Source organism: Salvelinus sp. IW2-2015, linkage group LG5 (assembly GCF_002910315.2).
Source record: "Salvelinus sp. IW2-2015 linkage group LG5, ASM291031v2, whole genome shotgun sequence".
Classification (NCBI taxonomy): domain Eukaryota; kingdom Metazoa; phylum Chordata; class Actinopteri; order Salmoniformes; family Salmonidae; genus Salvelinus; species Salvelinus sp. IW2-2015.
The window spans coordinates 28,355,451-28,375,499 of NC_036844.1; the positions used below are offsets into that span (position 1 = coordinate 28,355,451).

Consider the following 20,049-nt stretch of genomic DNA (forward strand, 5'->3'; position numbering starts at 1 on the left):
GCATAATGGATGAGAACATGCCAAAGACTATTATCATCTGTCAGTGTGACTTGTCTATAATACATTAAATAAATTGAGAACATGTGCACTTGGAACTACCTTGTGCAAGTAAGAATTTCATTGGATGATATATACCATGTGTATCCTGTACATACGACGAATACAACTTGAACTACCTTGTGTTCATGCCACCATGGCTGTATTTAGACAGGCAGCCCAATTCTGACCATTCTCACTAAATTGGTCTTTTGACCAATCAGATAAGCTCTGAAAAAGATCTGAAGTGAAAAGATGAGTCGTCAAAAGACCAGTTAGTGGGGAAGAAACAAAACAGAATTGGAATCTCGAGTCCATTTCATCTACTTCTGAACCATCAGAAAGACAGCCAATCATACAACTGCTCAATTCACCCAATGTAAAGGAACCATCAAATTGGTGTGGAGTACCACTCTTTCCTCACGGAGTTTTATTGTATTTCATCACAGTGACCATCAGTCCAGTGACAAATGTAATTATAAATGACAGATATTGCTCCCAGTCCATTGCGCTCACTGCATGAATGGTCATGTCAATGTTGAACTGTGATGAGACAGACACAAGGCTTTGGGAAAATAGTTTTATGAGTTGGCGTTGGGTCCCTTCTTCTTGCCAAATGTCGGTACCACATTCACAAAGCGCCTATTATACTGGATCCTCCTTTTAGCCCTACCAGTCTTCTTTTTCTTCTTCTCCTGCTTATCCACCTGTGAGAATGGTTATAAACAAAGAGTCAGATGTGGTGTCTTGACGTGCACACTAGAGACTAAGCAAACTTGCCAGAAGAGCAAGTCATGTTGAATATGCCACATTAATTTAATTTCTATTAAACACAAACGCCCACCTTGGGAGTCTGTCCCCTGACTTTCCCCGCTCTGGCCAAGGAGCCATGGACTTTGCCTGGGATAGGAAATGGAAATGAATCAAAGCAAGCCCCTCCGAATTCTCTTCAAAAAATGGTACAGAAACAAAATGTCTCAGACCTTAATCATTTCACATATTTACAATAATGTTTAATTATTGATCACTTACCTCCCAACAGTCGAGGGTTAACCTCAAGAGTGCTGAACTCCAGTGCCGATTGGCCAATCACAGCATCGTCCTGCAGGGGTTCCCCGCACAGAAAAACCACCTGGTCATCACAGGAGAGTCCCTCCAATGCCTCAATATGAGCCTTGTGGAGAAGGGAAGAGAACAAAGAGCTGAATGTAGTTAACCTTTCATGGTCATCAATTAACTTTTAAACCAAAAAAAAGTTGGCAGACCAAGGGACAATAGTGCTATACTTTACCTTGATGTCAGCGACAGTTTCTAATCCAGACACCTGAAAGGTGTGGAGAGTCTGAGCACGCACAAACAGCTGCATGGTCAACCTGTTTAAAATAAGATGGATGATGTTAGGTCAGTGTGTCCTACAATCCTGAAAGACCCAAAGGGTTGTGCAGGGTTTTGTTCCAGCCTAGCACTAACACACCTGATTCTAACATGGTCACCAACAGGGTTTAATTTAACTTTTATTTAACTAAGCAAGTTATGTATTAGTTTGTTTCTTCAGACTTATGCCAGAATAAACGGTGAATCAAATGTCCAACAACTAGTGCAAAGATTAGTAGTTTGTGGTTAATCATTAGCAACTGACGTGAAAGCTAGACTAGCCAGAGCGGTAGAACAATATATATTTCCTGTCGACATCAACAAAGACAACTTTTTTTTAAGAGACAATGTTTAAAATGTCATGAAACTTTTGAGTCCCTTTGTTATGAGTTATAAAACAGAATTTAAACTTATTTCATGACTCACCAAAGTCTCGCAGTGTAATGATCGTGTGCTTTGCCAATGGTGTTTGGCCTGGAAATGGAAAACAGGAAGCATTTCATTGCGCATACCTGTGACGTAGTATTATCTGTTCCCGCCCACGTGTGGTGGTCGAGAAAAATGATGTCGCGCTCCTTCATAAACAGTACCACAATGTTATGCAGATGATTTAGGGAAAGTTTCAAGCTTTACGACCACACGGCAAGAATACCAAATACTACGATACGGTTACGAGTGAGCTATTTGATACCCATATACAGTACCAGTCAAAAGTTTGGACACACATACTCATTCAAGGGTCTTTCTTTGGACTATTTTCTACATTGAAGAACAATAGGGAAGACATTAAAACTATAAATAACACATATGGACTCATGTAGTAACCACAAAAAGTGTTAAACATCAAATATATTTTATATTCTTCAAAGTAGCCACCCTTTGCCTTGATGACAGCTTTGCACACTCTTGGCATTCTCTCAACCAGCTTCACCTGGAATACTTTTCCAACAGTCTTGAAGGAATTTCCTTCTCTCTGCGGTCCAACTCATCCCAAACCATCTCAAATGGGTTGAGGTCAGGTGATTGTGGAGGCCGTGTTATTGTCCTGTTGAAAAGCAAATGACAGTCCCAATAAGCACAAACCAGATGGGATGGCGTATCGCTGCCGAATGGTGTGGTAGCCATGCTGGTTAAGTGTGCCTTGAATTCTAAATAAATCACAGACAGTGTCACCATCACACCTCCTACTTCATGCTTCACGGTGGGAACCACACATGCGGAGATCAACCGTTCATCTACTCTGCTTCTCACAAAGACTAGGCGGTTGGAACCAAACATCTCACATTTGTAATCATCAGACCAAAGGACAGATTTCCACCGGTCTAATGTCCATTGCTCATGTTTCTAGACCCAAACAAGTCTCTTCTTATTGGTGTCCTTAAGTAATGGTTTCTTTGCAGAAATTCGACCATGAAGGTCTGATTCACGCAGTCTCCTCTGAACAGTTGATGTTGAGATGTGTCTGTTACTTGAATTCGGTGAAGCATTTATTTGGGCTGCAATCTGGGGCTGGTCACTCTAATGAACTTATCCTCTGCAGCAGAGGTAACTCTGGGTCTTCCTTTCCTGTGGCGGTCCTCGTGAGAACCAGTTTCATCGTAGCGCCTGATGGTTTTGCGACCGCACTTGAAGAAAGTTCTTGAAATGTTCCCGAATTGACTGACCTTCATGTCATAAAGTAATGATGCTGTTGTTTCTCTTTGCTTATTTGAGCTGTTCTTGCCATAATATGGACTTGATATTTTAACAAATCTATGGCTATCTTCTGTATACCACCCCTACCTTGTCACAACACAACTGATTGGTATTAAGAAGGAAAGAAATTCCACAAATGAACTTTTAACAAGGCGTACCTGTTAATTGAAATGAATTCCAGATGACTACCTCATGAAGCTGGTTGAGAGAATGCCAAGAGTGTGCAAAGCTGTTGAATTATCTCAAATATAAAATATATTTTGATTTGTTTAAAACGTTTTTCATATGTGTTATGTAATAGTTTTTATGTCTTCACTATTATTGGACAATGTAGAAAATGGTCAAAATAAAGAAAAACCCTTGAATGAATAGTTTGTCAACTTTTGACTGATACTGTATCTTCTTTCAAAAATTATTTACGTGGCCGAAATTGTTAAAATTGAAGTAACAAACATTAGCTAGCTAGCTAAATGTAGTAATGAATAAATTGATATTAGTGTAGCGAAATGCTTGTGCTTCTAGTTCTCGACAGTGCAGTAATGTCTAACAAGTAATCTAACAATTTCACAACAACTACCATATACACACAAGTGTAAAGGGATGAATAAGAATATGTACATATAAATATATGGATGAGCGATGGCCGTGCGGCATAGGAAAGATGCAGTAGATGGTATAGAGTACAGTATATACATATGAGATGAGTAATGTAGGGTATGTAAACATTATATAAAGTGGCATCGTTTAAAGTGACAAGTGATACATTTATTACATCAAATTATTAATTATTAAAGTGGCTAGCGATTTGAGTCTGTATGTTGGCAGCAGCCACTCAATGTTAGTGATGGCTGTTTAACGGTCTGATGGCCTTGAGATAAAAGCTGTTTTTCATTCTACTTTGATGCAAATTAGCATTTTCGAATCAGAGAGTAAAAAGAGCAGAATATATTGATAGTCACCTTGTCTGAGAGAGATTTACATGGTTATCAAAACGTCACGCCAGGGTGAGCTACACAAAGCACACCCCTTATTTTAAGTGTTTCTAAAATCCCCAATGGAAAAAATTATTGGTGGAAAAACGATTGGAACCATTTCCCTGTTTGACCCCCATTTGATTTTCTTAGTCACTCAGATAACATATTAACATGACAAAATGTGTAGAATTTCAGGAAATAAGCTTTAAAACTGCCAAAAAAATCTGCACCCCATTGCAAAATGTACAGAATTGCAGCAAATTAACTATTAAACTTTTTCTCTCCGCATTCAAGAGGGGGGGTGGGGCCAAACCAAATATCCCCTATTTATTTATTTCACCTTTATTTTTTCTTTTATTTTTTTATTTCACCTTTATTTAACCAGGTAGGCTAGTTGAGAACAAGTTCTCATTTGCAACTGCGACCTGGCCAAGATAAAGCATAGCAGTGTGAACAGACAACACAGAGTTACACATGGAGTAAACAATAAACAAGTCAATAACATGGTAGAAAAAAAAGAGAATCTATATACAATGTGTGCAAAAGGCATGAGGTAGGCAATAAATCGAATAATTACAATTTAGCAGATTAACACTGGAGTGGATAAATCACAGATGATCATGTGCAAGAAGAAGATACTGGTGTGCAAAAGAGCAGAAAAGTAAATAAATAAAAGCAGTATGGGGGGGTGAGGTAGGTAAATTGGGTGGGTAGTTTTACAGATGGACTATGTACAGCTGCAGCGATCGGTTAGCTGCTCGGATAGCAGATTTTTAAAGTTGTTGAGGGAGATAAAAGTCTCCAACTTCAGAGATTTTTGCAATTCGTTCCAGTCGCAGGCAGCAGAGAACTGGAAGGAAAGGCGTCCAAATGAGGTTTTGGCTTTAGGGATGATCAGTGAGATACACCTGCTGGAGCGCGTGCTGCGGGTGGGTGTAGCCATCGTGACCAGTGACTGAGATAAGGCGGCCTTTACCTAGCATAGCCTTGTAGATGACCTGGAGCCAGTGGGTTGCGACGAAATGTAGGAGGGCCAGCCGACTAGGGCAAAGGTCGCAGTGGTGGGTGTTATAGGGTGCTTTGTAACAAACGAATGGCACTGTGATAAACTGCATCCAGTTTGCTGAGTAGAGTATTGGAGCTATTTTGTAGATGACATCGCCGAAGTCGAGGATCGGTAGGATAGTCAGTTTTACTAGGGTAAGTTTGGCGGCGTGAGTGAAGGAGGCTTTGTTGCGAATGAAAGCCGATTCTTGATTTGATTTGGATTGGAGATGTTTGATATGAGTCTGGAAGGAGAGTTTGCAGTCTAGCCAGACACCTAGGTATTATAGATTGTCCACATATTCTAGGTCGGAACCGTCCAGGGTGGTGATGCTAGTCGGGCGTGCGGGTGCAGGCAGCGAACGGTTGAAAAGCATGCATTTGGTTTTACTAGTTTAAGAGCAGTTGGAGGCCACGGAAGGAGTGTTGTATGGCATTGAAGCTCGTTTGGAGGTTAGATAGCACAGTGTCCAAGGAAGGGCCGAAGTATATAGAATGGTGTCGTCTGCGTAGAGGTGGATCAGGGAATCGCCCGCAGCAAGAGCAACATCATTGATGTATACAGAGAAAAGAGTCGGCCGAGAATTGAACCCTGTGGTACCCCATAGAGACTGCCAGAGGACCGGACAACATGCCTCCGATTTGACACACTGAACTCTGTCTGAAAAGTAGTTGGTGAACCAGGGCAGGCAGTCATTAGAAAGACCGAGGCTATGAGTCTGCCGATAAGAATATGGGTGATTGACAGAGTCGAAAGCCTTGGCCAGGTCGATGAAGACGGCTGCACAGTAATGTCTTTTATCGATGGCGGTTATGATATCGTTTAGTACCTTGAGCGTGGCTGAGGTGCACCCGTGACCGGCTCGGAAACCGGATTGCACAGCGGAGAAGGTACGGTGGGATTCGAGATGGTCAGTGATCTGTTTTTACTTGGCTTTCGAAGATTAGTAGGCAGGAGGATGGATATAGGTCTTAACAGTTTGGGTCAGGGTGTCTCCCCCTTTGAAGAGGGGATGACCGCGGCAGTTTCCAATCCTTGGGGATCTCAGATGATACGAAGGAGAGGTTGAAACGGCTGGTAATAGGGGGTGCGACAATGGCGGCGGACAGTTTCAGAATAGGGGGTCCAGATTGTCAAGCCCAGCTGATTTGTATGGGTCCAGGTTTTCCAGCTCTTTCAGAACATCTGCTATCTGGATAGGGTAAAGGAGAAGCTGGGGAGGCTTGGGCGAGTAGCAGCGGGGGGGCGGGGCTGTTGGCCAAGGTTGGAGTCGCCAGGAGGAAGGCATGGCCAGCCATTGAGAAATGTTTGTTGAAGTTTTCGATTATCACAGACTTATCAGTGGTGACCGTGTTACCTAGCCTCAGTGCAGTGGGCAGCTGGGAGGAGGTGCTCTTGTTTTCCATGGACTTTACAGTATCCCAGAACTTTTTGGAGTTAGAGCTACAGGATGCAAATTTCTGCTTGAAAAAGCTGGCCTTTGCTTTCCTGACTGACTGCGTGTATTGGTTCCTGACTTCCCTGAACAGTTGCATATCGCGGGGGCTCTTCGATGCTATTGCAGTTCGCCACAGGTGTTTTTGTGCTGGTCGAGGGCAGTCAGGTCTGGAGTGAACCAAGGGCTATATCTGTTCTTGGTTCTGCATTTTTTGAACGGAGCATGCTTGTCTAATATGGTGAGGAAGTAACTTTAAAGAATGACCAGGCATCCTCAACTGACGGGATGAGGTCAATATCCTTCCAGGGTACCCGGGCCAGGTCGATTAGAAAGGCCTGCTCGCAGAAGTGTTTTAGGGAGCGTTTGACAGTGATGAGGGGTGGTCGTTTGACCGCGGACCCGTGGCGGATACAGGCAATGAGGCAGTGATCGCTGAGATCTTGATTGAAGACAGCAGAGGTGTATTTGGAGGGCAGGTTGGTCAGGATAATGTCTATTAGGGTGCCCATGTTTACGGATTTAGGGTTGTACCTGGTGGGTTCCTTGATGATTTGTGTGAGATTGAGGGCATCAAGCTTGGATTGTAGGACTGCCGGGGTGTTAAGCATATCCAGTTTAGGTCACCTAACAGAACAAACTCTGAACCAGGAGGCCAGTTGAGAACCAGTTCTCATTTACAACTGCGACCTGGCCAAGATAAAGCATAGCAGTGCGACAAAAACAACAACACAGAGTTACAAATAAACGTACAGTCAATAACGCAAAAGAAAATACAAATAGAAAGATCTATGTACAGTGTGTGCAAATGTGGAAGAGTAGGGAGGTAGGAGGTAGGCAATAAATAGGCCTTAGAGGCAAAAATAATTACAATTTAGCATTAATACTGGAGTGATATATGTGCAGATGATGATGTGCAAGTAGAGATACTGGGGTGCAAAAGAGCAAGAGGGTAGGTAATAATATGGGGATGAGGTAGTCGGGTGTGCTATTTACAGATTGGCTGTGTAAAGGTACAGTGATCGGGAACCTGCTCTGACAGCTGATGCTTAAAGTTAGAGAGGGAGATATAAGACTCCAGCTTCAGAGATTTTTGCAATTCCTTCCAATCATTGGCAGCAGAGAACTGGAACGAGAGGCGGCCAAAGGAAGTGTTGGCTTTGGTGATGACCAGTGAAATATACCTGCTGGAGCGCGTGCTACGGGTGGGTGTTGCTATGGTGACCTGTGAGCTGAGATAAGGCGGGGCTAACCTAGAAAAGACTTATAGATGACCTGGAGCCAGTGGGTTTGGCGACGAATATGTAGTGAGGGCCAGCCAACAAGAGCATAGAGGTCGCAGGTGGTGGGTAGTATATGGGGCTTTGGTGATAAAACGGATGGCACTGTGATAGACTACATCCAGTTTGCTGAGTAGAGTGTTGGAGGCTATTTTGTAAATGACATCGCCGAAGTCAAGGATCGGTAGGATAGTCAGTTTTACAAGGGTATGTTTGGCGGCATGAGTGAAGGAGGCTTTGTTGTCAAATAGTCATTTTGGATTGGGGATGCTTAATGTGAGTCTGGAAGGAGAGTTTACAGTCTAACCAGACACCTAGGTATTTGTAGTTGTCCACATATTCTAGGTCAGAACCGGCCAGAGTAGTGATGCTAGTAAGGCAGGAGGGTGCGGGCAGCAATCGGTTGAAGAGCATGCACTTAGTTTTACTAGAATTTAAAAGCAGTTGGAGGCCACGGAAGGAGTGTTGTATGGCATTGAAGCTCGTTTGGAGGTTTGTTAACACAGTGTCCAAAGAAGGGCCAGATGTATACAGAATGGTGTCGTCTGCGTAGAGGTGGATCAGAGAATCACCAGCAGCAAGAGCGACATCAATGATATATACAGAGAAAAGAGTCGGCCTGAGAATTGAACCCTGTGGCACCCCCATAGAGACTGCCAGAGGTCCGGACAACAGGCCCTCCGATTTGACACACTGAACTCTATCTGAGAAGTAGTTTGTGAACCAGGTGAGGCAGTCATTTGAGAAGCCAAGGCTATTGAGTCTGCCGATAAGAATGCGGTGATTGACAGAGTCGAAAGCCTTGGCCAGGTCGATGAAGACGGCTGCACAGACCTGTCTTTTATCGATGGCGGTTATGATATCGTTTAGGACCTTGAGCGTGGCTGAGGTGCACCCATGACCAGCTCGGAAACCAGATTGCATAGTGGAGAAGGTACGGTGGGATTCGAAATGGTCGGTGATCTGTTTATTAACTTGGCTTTCGAAGATTTTAGAATGGATATAGGTCTATAACAGTTTGGGTCTAGAGTGTCTCCCCCTTTGAAGAGGGGGATGACCGCAGCAGCTTTCCAATATTTGGGGATCTCAGACGATACAAAAGAGAGGTTGAATAGGCTAGTAACAGGGGTTGCAACAATTTTGGTGGATAATTTTAGAAAGAGAGGGCCCTAGGGCTTGCCCTGCATAAATGTGTGGAATTGGGATGGATTGAATGACAGACACTACTTCTTATCCCTTTTCAATGCATTTGTCAATTAGTTTTTTCATGAATGAGTTATCAGGAGCACCTGAGAATACATTTCTCCCTTCAAAAACAGACATTGTGTAGCCCAGCTTGAGAAGCCAAGAGTGGGATATTAGCATCTACAGAAGAATACAAATTTGTGGAACGACTGATAGCACCTTCACGAGTTTCCTTTCCCCCTAAACATGATGGTCCTTCCCCATTTGGCTGGACTCCTCCATCAGGTGAAGCTTGACACCTTATGCTATCCTTTGTTTTAAGGCAAATGGAGAGCAATGGTTTGGTTCTCACACTGATTCAACTTCTGCTTCAAATACCTTACTACATTTAAATTTGTTGTTCGAGTTGTTTTACGCTTCTAATGTTCTGTACATAATTTATCTGCCAACACTTAGTCGTTTATAGTCTCATATACACATCTCTCATAGGCCTTTTCTCAATTGGATTTGCTGAACTCCTGTGTCCTCTCTCGCCTCCTTGTGAAAAAAGTCAAAGATAATGAAGGAGGGGTGGCGAGTAGAGGGAAGGTGTATGGAGATGTGCTTGTTTGAAATGAAACGGTCCTTCTCCACTGCACGTCATCAGGCAAATTAAGTTTACAGGGGTGTAATCCCAAAAGAAATGTGTAAAGTGCTAAAAACACATTTAGCTGTTGTGCTAGACATTTTATAGATCGTTTTTAAATGTTTGCATGCTTTTCTCCTCTGAGAAGGAAATATCTGATTCAAATGGGGTGTGGCAGATTTCAAAACTCTTCCGCAAAGAACTCCGGTAGGTTACACAGAACTCGGTAGGATACACATGACTATCCTCGATGAAAGTGGCTATCGAGGAGGACCGGACACTCTTCCATTAGCCTATAAACAAATTAACACTCTCCTCGACCATGTCAGTCTCCACGTCATGGAGGAGAGAGGAAAGAGGACAGACTTTTTCTCAAATGAGACCATAGTCTCAGCAAACACACCTTGGGTATCAGGTGCTATTTACTTTATGGTTGATTAACCTCAATTCAATATTTTTCCTATTTTTCTCACCCCCTTTAGCCGAACATTTTATAGAGGTGCCTCTTGCTTTACCATACATGACCTGTCGCTCCCGAATGCACAATGTTCCTGTCTACACTTACCTCACCCATGGCAGCCGCAAGACAAGGTTGAAGGGGACATCTGGGTGAGTGAGACAGAATTTCTAGGGTTCTTCTGTCAAAGCATTGTTGAAACTTCTACAGAATTGCATATCAGTAAGTATGACTGGCTGGAAACCAGAGTAGAAGTATAAGAGCTGTTGTATTTATCTAGCAACAACTTTGGGTTGAATGTTATGTTTTCCTGTCACTGTGCAGTTGTTTCCCCCTGATTAATGCTGCTACTTTTGTGTCTCCTGTCAGGCTTTTGAGAAGGATGTTAAGGAGTACCTGCAACAGCTTACTGGCAAAGACCTGCCAACCCAGGTCAATGAAGTGACCATGACAATTCGAGTCAAAGGTCACTTTGATACAGCGCTGAAGGAGTTGCTGGTGAAGAAGGGATTCTAAGTGGACCTTTGGCGAGGAGGTAAACTGTCGCAGAACAGTTGTCAAAGAAAAATAGTGCTTACTTTTCTATATGCACCCAACATTTTGAAATGAGTGGATAAATAAGAGACAGTTGTTTATTTATGTCCATGTCAATTATATTTGTTTGTATGTAACACCTTACGCTCAAATGACAAGAGTTCTTCAAATTTGAATCATTAAATGGCCAATTGCTATGGGGGATGTCTGCTTTATTTAAAACAAATGTTTTTATATCCACAGGAACAATATCAGTTGTAAGTTTGATATGTGATTCATGTATTCATTGCTGTAAAATAATACCACAGCTTATCAGTGGAGGTTCCTCAGATGAGGAAGAGGAGGACCATCCTCAGTGAATTTCATAAAAATGAAATTGTAAAATATTTAAAGTTATAATTTTTAGATAAAACTATACTAAGAATATTCACGTCACCAAATAATTGATTAAAACACTGTTTTGCAATGAAGGTCTACAGTAGCCTCAACAGCACTAGGGTAGGATAGCACCATGGTGTAGCCGGAGGACAGCTAGCTTCCGTCCTCCTCTGGGTACATTGACTCCAATACAAAACCTAGGAGACTCATGGTTCCACCCCCTTCCATAGACTTACATAGTAATTATGACAACTTCCAGAGGATGTCCTCCAACCTATCAGAGCTCTTGCAGCATGAACTGACATGTTGTCCACCCTATCAAAGGGTCAAATAATTAATTTAGTACTGGAAGCATAAGCTACAGCTAGCTAGCTAGCACTGCAGTGCAGTGCATCAAATGTGGCGAGTAGTTGACTCGAAAAGAGAAAGACAATAGTTGAACAGTTTTGAACAAATACATTTCTTCTAAAATGAAGGAGCCGCAAGAGAGAGATTTAGTTTAAAAAAATGTAGTTTCATTTTCACTTACTTAGCTAGCAAATGCAGCTAGCTAGTTTAGCCTATTCAAACACCCTGCTCAAACAAATGGATGCTATGTTAGCTAGCTGGCTATGACTATCCAACACAACACTGAAACTCTTCCAAGTCAGGGTAAGCTTTTGGTTTTACAAATGTATTACCACCAGGGCCTGCGGGTGTAAGTGCTAACTAAACTGCTTACTGACTGTGCACAGTCACTAACTCATTAGTTCTATTAGCTATGTTGACTATGACGTTACTTTAGCTAATATGGTGACAACGGTATAGGCTGTGTATAGCGGTTAAGATATGGTTTGGAAAGTTTTATTTGCCTGGTCACATACAGCTGATGTGTTGTGCATTAAAGTCCACAAGCGAAGGGAAAAGGTGAGAGGAGGAGAGCGCATAGATGCGAGAAGGAATACAACGTGGCTGCTATGATAGTGAGCTGGGTTTACGCGTGATAAGGGGTGTATTCATTCTGCCAATTCTGTAGAAAAATAAATGGAACGAAACGGGGATAAACCTACCTGAATTTGTCCATTAGAAACTTGTTTGCAACTGTTGGACTAATGATTACACCCTAGATCAGCTAGATGCAGGCAAGAGTGTGCAAGGTGGTATTGAATGTGTCACTGTTTACCCATGTGTTCGTCTGTCTCCTGAAATGTTTCTCTTGACCTGTGTGTACCTACGTTGTAAACTTTCATTCATAGGCTAGGTTTTAGCAACCTCATGCAGTAGCCTAAAACTATCACTTTTACATTGTACTGGGTGAATGGCATATGAATGACAGTCATCCAATATGCTGTAATAGAGATAAGGCCATGCTCATAAAGAAAAACGGCACCGACCGCCAGTGGTTTCATTATCCAGTTTCTATGGCCGTCACTAGTTACCACAGCCACAAAGTCATACACCCCGCCTATTTTTACAATTTATCTTCTTAAAATGTGATTTGAAACCTAACCCTAGCGTTAACCATATTGCTAATCTTATGTCTAACCATAACATTAAATTAAGACCAAAAATAATTGTTATGTTTTCATACATTTTTACGATATAGCCCATCTTTTACTTTCTGGCTGTGGTAACTAATGGAAACTATCTTCCGTGTCTGGCAGTTATTTGTTTTTGCGAGCGTTTTACGACGGGGAGACGTCATCCAATAGCGACAAGCTCAGAAACCATTTACGGCAGAAGTTTTACCAACGTTTAGTCCGAAATAGTTAGTAGCACATGTTGCGTTCTTTGATAGTTTTAGGCTGATTAAATGCCGAAGAAATTGTAATTACTGTACTACATATTGAAGTATTGGGATTTACATGGGTCTGACGACGTACCGAGAAGGCTTCTAAAGGTACGGCCATAGTAGTGAAACAAGTTATAATATATCTTACATTCAATTCTGTAAGTGGACTCGAGTTGTAAAATCTGTCTTTCCTTTCAGGCAAATTGGACGTTCATCGTTTCACTCAACAGAATTACATCAGCATGCAATGAGAAGTAGAAACTAATTAGCCCACCCAAAATCATGAATCCAATACTTAGACAGAGAATCCCTCCATCTGTGCGGAAGTTGTTGACTGACATTGGACCAAGGGATGAGCACCACTGCAGTGAATGGACTGACACAGAGCCTGAGACTGTCACTAGAGATGGAATTGAGCTTCCTGCCAGAGGAACCACCAATAGCAGTGGATTTCTGACACCAGCTACTGGGAAAGAGGATGGAGATGCAGACCATATAGATGCCACAACACAAAGCAAAGTGTGTGGGCTGTGCTTATGCAAACCTTCTTACTACACCTGTCCACGATGCAATGTACCTTACTGTGGCCTGGAATGCTACCGGAGTACAAATCATTCTGTGTGCTCAGAGGAATTTTATAAGGAGTCTGTGTTACAGGAGCTGAAAGATATTGGAGAAACAGAGTGTGAGGGGAGGAAGAAGATGCAGGATATTCTGCTAAGGCTGAGACATATGGCAGATGGGGCAGAAGGAGGGATGGAGGGTGTTTTAAAGACCGTTGAGGAGGAGATGGGAGGTAGTGAGGAGACAAAGGAAAGAGCACAGGTTTTAGACCTCCTCTCCAAGTTAGCAGAGATTCAATCATCTGGGGAAGGGAATGTGGAGGAGATTGAGGAGATTTTAAACAAACTCAAAGAGTTAGGAGACAAGGATGAAGAAGCAGGGCAGGTGGTTTCTGCAAATGTTGGAGACGTCGATGAGGGGGTTGAAGGCGCCGAGGAGCTAGACTTGGCTGACAGGCTCTCGGGGCTGGATATCGATGCTCTCTCTGAGGAGGCATTGTGGGACCTGTTGAGCAGCCAGGAGAAGGAGAAGTTTAGGAGTCTGGTGAAGGGTGGCGCTGTAGGAGCTCTGGTCCCCCTGTGGAGACCCTGGTGGGAGCAGCACGAGGAGGGGGAAAAATCTCTGATGGAGGTATTGAAGGAGGAGATGGGCGAGCCAGGAGATGATGCAGCAGGACAGGGAGGGAGCACGACAAGAGAAACAGTGAAGACAAATAAAGGACAGGGGGGGAGTCTGCAGAAGGAAGAAGGGGCAGGTTTATCCAGTTGTGAAATAAGAGAGGCAGAAAGTCAAGTTGTGGTCATTGCGGATAATGAAGTCAAGGATTCTGGGAAAAGACTTGAGAGTGTGGGTAAATCAGGGAAGGAGCAGGGACAGAGAAAGGGTAAGGGAAAATACAGAAAAGAGGCGAGCAAGGCTAAGGGACCAAAATCAACCCCTGGTGTGCCTCCAATCAATGTCAAAATCCCACCTCTGAGCTCCTTGTCATCCCATCCATCCCCTCTTGTTCGCCATGGCTTGGTCGATGCACTGTTTGGCTACACCTTCGCCCTACGCCTGTTCAATGGTGACATCGAGTCAAACGTAACTCAGGAGTTTTGTCAAATGGTTCTCACTGTGTCCGAGGCCCTAAGCTCAGGCAGGGTGTTCAGCTCCCTTCAGGAGACCCTTGAGGGAGGGGAGGCAGCCATTTTGGCCGGGGGCTACTTTGACCGAGAGGACCCCAGTTCCCCAGCCAGGGCTGTGGAGGCTGTGGCTCATATTCTGACTGGGAGAAGTAAGCAGGATGTCGTTGGATACTCCTTGGCAGCTTTGAGCCAACTCCGTATGGTGCTATCCCAAGCCAGGGCAGCTCTGCCCAAAGAGGGAGATGAAGGGGACATGAGAAAGAAGTATTTCCTCGCGGGGAAGAAATGTGAGTTCTTTCAAGCTTGGGTGTCTGACAATGCCCAGGAGGTGAGAAGACTGGCTGCTGGGTTATGGAGAGAGCACAGGAAGAGGGAGGATGAGAGGAGTGCTTTGCAGAAGGAGAAGAGAAGAGTTGAAGAAAGCTGGAAGAAGGGAAGAGGGAAAGTGAAGGGTGTGTTGATTGAAGAAATAGATTGAGAACATTTTGGTATTTTATGACAGTTAAGTAAATATGAGTCTCTTTATTATCTTGTTTTCAGGGCAAGCCTGGTATTTGTTTGTATACCATTTTGTAAAAATGTATTCTGACTGCAGTTACCATTGAGACATGTTTATTGTTTTGTTTTTTAATTACAATTCAGCTATGCAATAAAGGTCATGTAAACTAATAAGGCTTACATTTCAGTTATCAATATTAAAGAAATGGGCCTACACTGTCGTTCTAAAAGAAATTGTCCAACATTACCTTAATTTCAATACATGCATAAATTGTCATGATAATTTGAATATACTTCAGATTAGTGCTGTTAGACGTCACAGTTACTGAAATGTGACTACTCTATTCATTTTAAATTGAGTTTAGGGCTGGTTGCCCGGACAGAGATTAAGCCTACTTCTCGACTAAAAAGCACTTTCAATGGAGATTCTCTATTGAGCATGTTTTTTAGTCCAGGACTAGACTTAATCTGTCTGGGAAACCGGCCCATCGTGTCCAATCTTGCGGAAGTATGGCTAGATCAGTACGATAGTGTATCACTGACATTCTATTCCGGAAATGCCACTGGTTATGGACACGTGTGCAGGGTGGCTGCAGAGAGGATCTTATGTATTTTCTAGGTACTTACCATGCCAGGGCCATGAGAAGGTCTCCTAAGTAGTTAGGATGGCGGACGAGGCCCCACCAGCCTGACACCAAAAGGCGCTTCCCCGTTGCTGTGGCAATAGTCTCCAGGTCTACAGTAAGGCACGGGGGAACTTTTTTCAGTTTTGGCAGTCATTTGAGAGAGCTCAGATTACAAATTATTCACACTCCATCTGCTCTTTCTAATGGGCCCAGATTCTACTCTGTGGTGCTTCCTGCCATCCACTGTATTCATATCTGCATTTCGATCCATTATGGAAAATACAATTTGAAACAGACAGTAATAAAGCTGTCGCCAGAGAGAAGACCAAATTCTATCTATCCTCTCAAAACTGTTAAACTGATTTAAGAAAAGTTTATTAACAAAATATGTGTGGATGTTGCCATGCCAGGAGATACCAGAACTCTAATCAACAATTTGAATTCCGACTTGCAACACTGGGATGCATAGGGTCCCGTCTGAATTGGTTCTTCTGGGAGTTGGATTTTCTGAAGATATAATACCCAACACCTAATGCCAGGGAAACAGGAAGAGAAAACCGGAAACAGGAAGAGAAAAATTACAATCCATGAATAAGGGTACATACAATATACCAAATATTCAAATGATTGAAATAAGCATTCACACTGCCCCACCCCACACCTTGAAACTTGACTTACCATCAATGTGACTATAGCTGTGGCTCCTAGAGGACTGAGGGACTGTGGGTGCACCACCAGGAAGGCAGCCTGCAGTATGTGAAAGGAACCCAGGCCAGGTCCCCAAAGGCTAACAAACCCAAAGCCATCATGCACTATGTCCATGGTGGTCAGTACAGCCTCCTGCAATATCACATATTCTCCTTTCAAATGAAACATTATACAGCACTGCAGAAATGTAATGAATTAATTCAGGGCTCAATGATACATTCGTAGTGTACCACCACAAATGAAATTGGCATCATCATCGGAGATCACTCTGCTACCACTGTTATTTTCTGTGGACTGTTCCTGTGGACCGTCCTCCTCTCACCTCCTTCCACAGAGCATCCGTCACGTAGAGCAGCTGGAAGCTGTTGACCAGTATCATGGCCAGGGAGGCGGAGTCCCGTAGCTCCACCTCTTTCATCAGCATCCCAAGGTTAATCACCACCTAATTGGAAGAGAGTATGTTGGATCAGATAAAAAAAATATTTATTAACACAATTACATTTAACTTGATAAAATGTAGTCATCCTTTTCCACTCACCCAGCCAATCAGACCTGGTCTCAGCTCACAAAAGTATTTCAGATCGAAGCTTCCAATCCGTGGGTTCAGCTCTCGTCCCATAAATAAGTCATACAGAGGGTTTCCTGTGTGAGATATAGCAGGCTTGAGCCTATACAGAAAAACCTCTGATACATGTTCATGTATAATTTTGTTAACTATATATTTTCCATTTATTATTTCCCTAATCCTCCACCTTTACCTGTGTTTCCCCCCTGGGCGAGGGCATGGTGAGGGGCCCAGAAGGAGCATAGGTAGAGGGAGAGGAGGAATGACACCCCAATAGCACACACTGCCAGGGGCAACAACAGCTCAAAGAGATACCCCAGGGGCATCCCTAGCCATAGTGGCAATGTCAACAGCACAGCTGTGATGCACAGGGCATGAAAACCTGTAGAGAAAGATAGCACGATAGAAACAGCTAGAAAGGGTGGGAGATCAGAGAGAAAGAGATACAAAAATAAGAATTAGTTGGGAGAGGGAATCATAAAACAAAGAGGTAGAGTTTGGACTAAGTAGCTTACAAAAATATAAATTAGTCTTTGGACCAATGGCATGCATAACTCAAGGTCAAGGACACCTGGCAGTAGATAAAAGGAAAACATAACCAGTTAACTCCTTCCACCCAGATCAATCAAACCTGCCAGAAACTATACACACACAGGGGTAACTGACGATTGACATTGGAACCCACTGCTTAAAAAGCATTACTATAGCGAGCAATAGTAATGGAGTCTTTTTGTGGGCACTAACCCGCCATGGTTCGTTGGGCAATTTAGGAATTTAGTTTTTGAAGGATTTTTCTATAAACGCCAAAAATAAGGTCTGTGGTAAACACAGGTTTAGGTTTAGGAGATCTTATACATATGAGATAATCTTCATCAGATAACGTCACTTTTTGTGAATAGCGGAGGTGCATAAAGATGGCGGCCCCCATGGACGTGTTTAACTATACTGGTGGGGACCAGAAGTCCCCACAAGAATAGTGAACAAAAAACATTTGACCAACTGGGGATATTTTGTTTGTCCCCACAAGGTCAAATGCTATTTCTAGGGGGTTTAGCGTTAAGGTTAGCATTAGTGTTAGAATTAGGGTTAAGGTTAGGAGCTAGGGTTAGATTTTCAGGTTAAGGATAGGGTTAGGGTAAGGTTTAGGGAAAATTGTATTTTGAATGAGATTGAATTGTGTCCCCACAAGGTGAGTTATACAAGACTTTGTGCACTTACCACAAATTCCTTATTTTACTCAGTTCGCCGTATTGTACTTTGCTATCCGTTACTCTTTTCTTGTATGGTGATTAGCAGAGTATACATGATCCCAATTCTAGCTCCAAGACAGCAACAATTTGAAAAAAATTAAATAAATGTAGATTGTGCTGATTTGTTGTCACATTGAACCATATCGCGCTCCGTAGTTTAAAAAAGAATCTGTGATAGTGCTAACACAATGATGTCATAACTTAATTCCGCCATCTTTATGCATGTTTGCCATTTTGAAGCATTTATATACGAATAAAAAAACACATAAAACATAGTCTTCAATATTCATAAAGGTCATGTTTACTGACTGATATTATATCATAGACCAATGTGTTAACCTCAGACCTTATTTTAAGTGTTTATCCAAAAACCCAATTCTTTCTCCATACATTTTCCCCATAGGAATGGCTGAACGAATCAGAGTAACTCAGTTAGGACTACAAGCTGGCGAGCTCTATTGCACCCACCAACCCTACAATATCGTTTATGGGGTACTTGAGTCTCGATCCATCTTTCAGCACCATACCCTCAGACAGCTGCAGGTAAGACAGAGACAAGTATATCAGCCAAATCTGACATGACAACACAGTCAATCGACAAGAACTCAAAGGTATTCCTAATTAATAGCTGGTCTCACCTTCCCAATAGGCAGCAGGTAAAGGAAGATCTGGAGGGTCATCCAGCCCAGTATGAGAACAGGGGCCAAGGGGTACCATAGCTGGGCTGTGGAGGGAAGGACAGGGGGCTACTGGAGCACGCTGGCCACAGGGGAGCGACATACACACAGCAGGTAAAGCACCGTCAGGGGCAGGAAGACAAGGATGCAGGTGGCACCTTCAGGGGAGAAGAAGTGAGGTGAGTTGAGAAGACTGACTGAGAGTGGGTGCGAGATGGGATTGCGCAATATCCCTTTTTAAAGTGAACCTACAAAATTTGTATTATTTTTAATAAAACACACACTATTGGACTCACCCAAAGTCCCTCCAAATTCCCTTTCTGCTTGTGAGGATTTTTGTTTGTTTAGCTTCATGATCTGTCTCCTGTGAGCATTTTAAAAGGAGGACACTGGTAGAGAGCTAAACTAAGCTAAGATACATCTGTATAGGCAGCTCCATTTCGGAGCCTCAATGTATTTGGACTAGTAGACTGTAATGGGTACTGTATTGTTGATGTTGAGAAATAAAACATAACTGAGCCAAAATAGTTTCTCTATAGCGTAATAAGGATACGAGTCGATTGAATTACCAAAGTCATAGACAGGTTATACAACATATATAGGTTATATCACAGCAGAAAAACAATTACATGCGCTTTAATAGATACCAGGAACAGTAAACCGTTTTGCGCTGGACGTAAAACCAACAATATTAAAGGGGTTTTCATCGTAGCATAATTTCTAGCATCACTCACCTGTATTCCTGATGTATGCATACTCCAAACAATAAGCACAGTGCGACCATAAGAACGCGTGCACCGAACCGCCCCAAAATAGCCCCTCTGAACATGTCCCATCTCTAAACCAATTAGATTAAGCCATGGCCATCAGAAGAGCGTGGAGAGGGGAGTGTTAAAACCAATCAAATTTACGCTAGGGCGGTGACCACCTTTATCAAACGGCCAAGAAAAGTGGTCAAATTTCTACTGTACACCTTTTAACTCGACTGCGCGCTTAATGGTTGCGAGAGACGGGACTCATGCTTATGACATTTGAGGAAGTACTGATGTTACACATTTCCAATTATTTCCAATGATTCCAGTCATTGATTCAAACTACGATCCATCAATCAATTATGATAGAAAAATATTTTACTAGGCAAGTCAGTTAACAACAAATTCTTATTTTCAATGACGGTCTAGGAACAGTGGGTTAACAGCCTTGTTCAGGGACAGATTTCTTTGTCTGCTCGGGGATTCGATCTTG

The 20,049-nt window shown here is 42.8% G+C and overlaps 4 protein-coding genes across 5 annotated transcripts; 2 read left to right on the forward strand and 2 right to left on the reverse strand.

Annotated features, from left to right (window-relative positions):
• Positions 1-438: 438 nt before the first annotated feature.
• Positions 439-1,937, reverse strand: faub (FAU ubiquitin like and ribosomal protein S30 fusion b). Its single transcript, XM_023987972.2, has 5 exons — positions 1,837-1,937; positions 1,328-1,409; positions 1,069-1,210; positions 881-936; positions 439-743 (listed from the first exon to the last, which is right to left on the reverse strand). Exons 1-5 carry the CDS (start codon positions 1,911-1,913, stop codon positions 618-620), a joined length of 483 nt encoding a protein of 160 aa, XP_023843740.1. The 5' UTR covers positions 1,914-1,937; the 3' UTR covers positions 439-617.
• Positions 1,938-4,084: 2,147 nt separating this feature from the next.
• On the forward strand, positions 4,085-10,710 carry LOC111964194 (large ribosomal subunit protein mL49-like). Its single transcript, XM_023987973.2, is given in 5 exon segments — positions 4,085-4,109; positions 9,184-9,309; positions 10,147-10,233; positions 10,236-10,258; positions 10,476-10,710. Coding segments are annotated over 5 exon segments (408 nt in total). The 3' UTR covers positions 10,623-10,710.
• Positions 10,711-12,691: 1,981 nt separating this feature from the next.
• On the forward strand, positions 12,692-15,161 carry znhit2 (zinc finger, HIT-type containing 2). The gene is made up of 2 exons (XM_023987974.3): positions 12,692-12,897; positions 12,988-15,161. Exon 2 carries the CDS (start codon positions 13,072-13,074, stop codon positions 14,956-14,958), a length of 1,887 nt encoding a protein of 628 aa, XP_023843742.1. The 5' UTR covers positions 12,692-12,897; positions 12,988-13,071; the 3' UTR covers positions 14,959-15,161.
• A 36-nt stretch (positions 15,162-15,197) lies between these two features.
• Positions 15,198-19,611, reverse strand: LOC111964196 (delta(14)-sterol reductase TM7SF2-like). 2 transcript variants are annotated; one of them, XM_023987976.2, is made up of 8 exons: positions 19,539-19,611; positions 18,766-18,962; positions 17,071-17,289; positions 16,851-16,954; positions 16,635-16,754; positions 16,283-16,444; positions 16,053-16,133; positions 15,198-15,714 (listed from the first exon to the last, which is right to left on the reverse strand). In XM_023987976.2, exons 1-8 carry the CDS (start codon positions 19,586-19,588, stop codon positions 15,631-15,633), a joined length of 1,017 nt encoding a protein of 338 aa, XP_023843744.1. In that variant the 5' UTR covers positions 19,589-19,611; the 3' UTR covers positions 15,198-15,630. The 2 variants fall into 2 exon arrangements, with proteins under 2 accessions (XP_023843744.1, XP_070299759.1); XM_070443658.1 differs by lacking the exon at positions 19,539-19,611 and having other exon boundaries at positions 17,071-18,664; positions 18,766-18,855.
• Positions 19,612-20,049: the final 438 nt, after the last annotated feature.

Excerpts from the sequence above, each read along its gene's own strand:
- faub (XM_023987972.2), bottom strand. The coding sequence starts at position 1,913 with ATGAAATGCTTCCTGTTTTCCATTTCCAGGCCAAACACCATTGGCAAA. Across the intron at positions 1,211-1,327 it reads AAACTGTCGCTGACATCAAG|GCTCATATTGAGGCATTGGA; the intron begins GTAAAGTATAGC and ends CTTCTCCACAAG. Across the intron at positions 937-1,068 it reads TAACCCTCGACTGTTGGGAG|GCAAAGTCCATGGCTCCTTG; the intron begins GTAAGTGATCAA and ends TTCCTATCCCAG.
- znhit2 (XM_023987974.3), top strand. The coding sequence starts at position 13,072 with ATGAATCCAATACTTAGACAGAGAATCCCTCCATCTGTGCGGAAGTTG.
- LOC111964196 (XM_023987976.2), bottom strand. The coding sequence starts at position 19,588 with ATGGTCGCACTGTGCTTATTGTTTGGAGTATGCATACATCAGGAATAC. Across the intron at positions 18,963-19,538 it reads TGCATACATCAGGAATACAG|GTGCCACCTGCATCCTTGTC; the intron begins GTGAGTGATGCT and ends TCTCCCCTGAAG. Across the intron at positions 17,290-18,765 it reads ACCTGCTGCCTATTGGGAAG|CTGTTTCTATCGTGCTATCT; the intron begins GTGAGACCAGCT and ends CACCCTTTCTAG.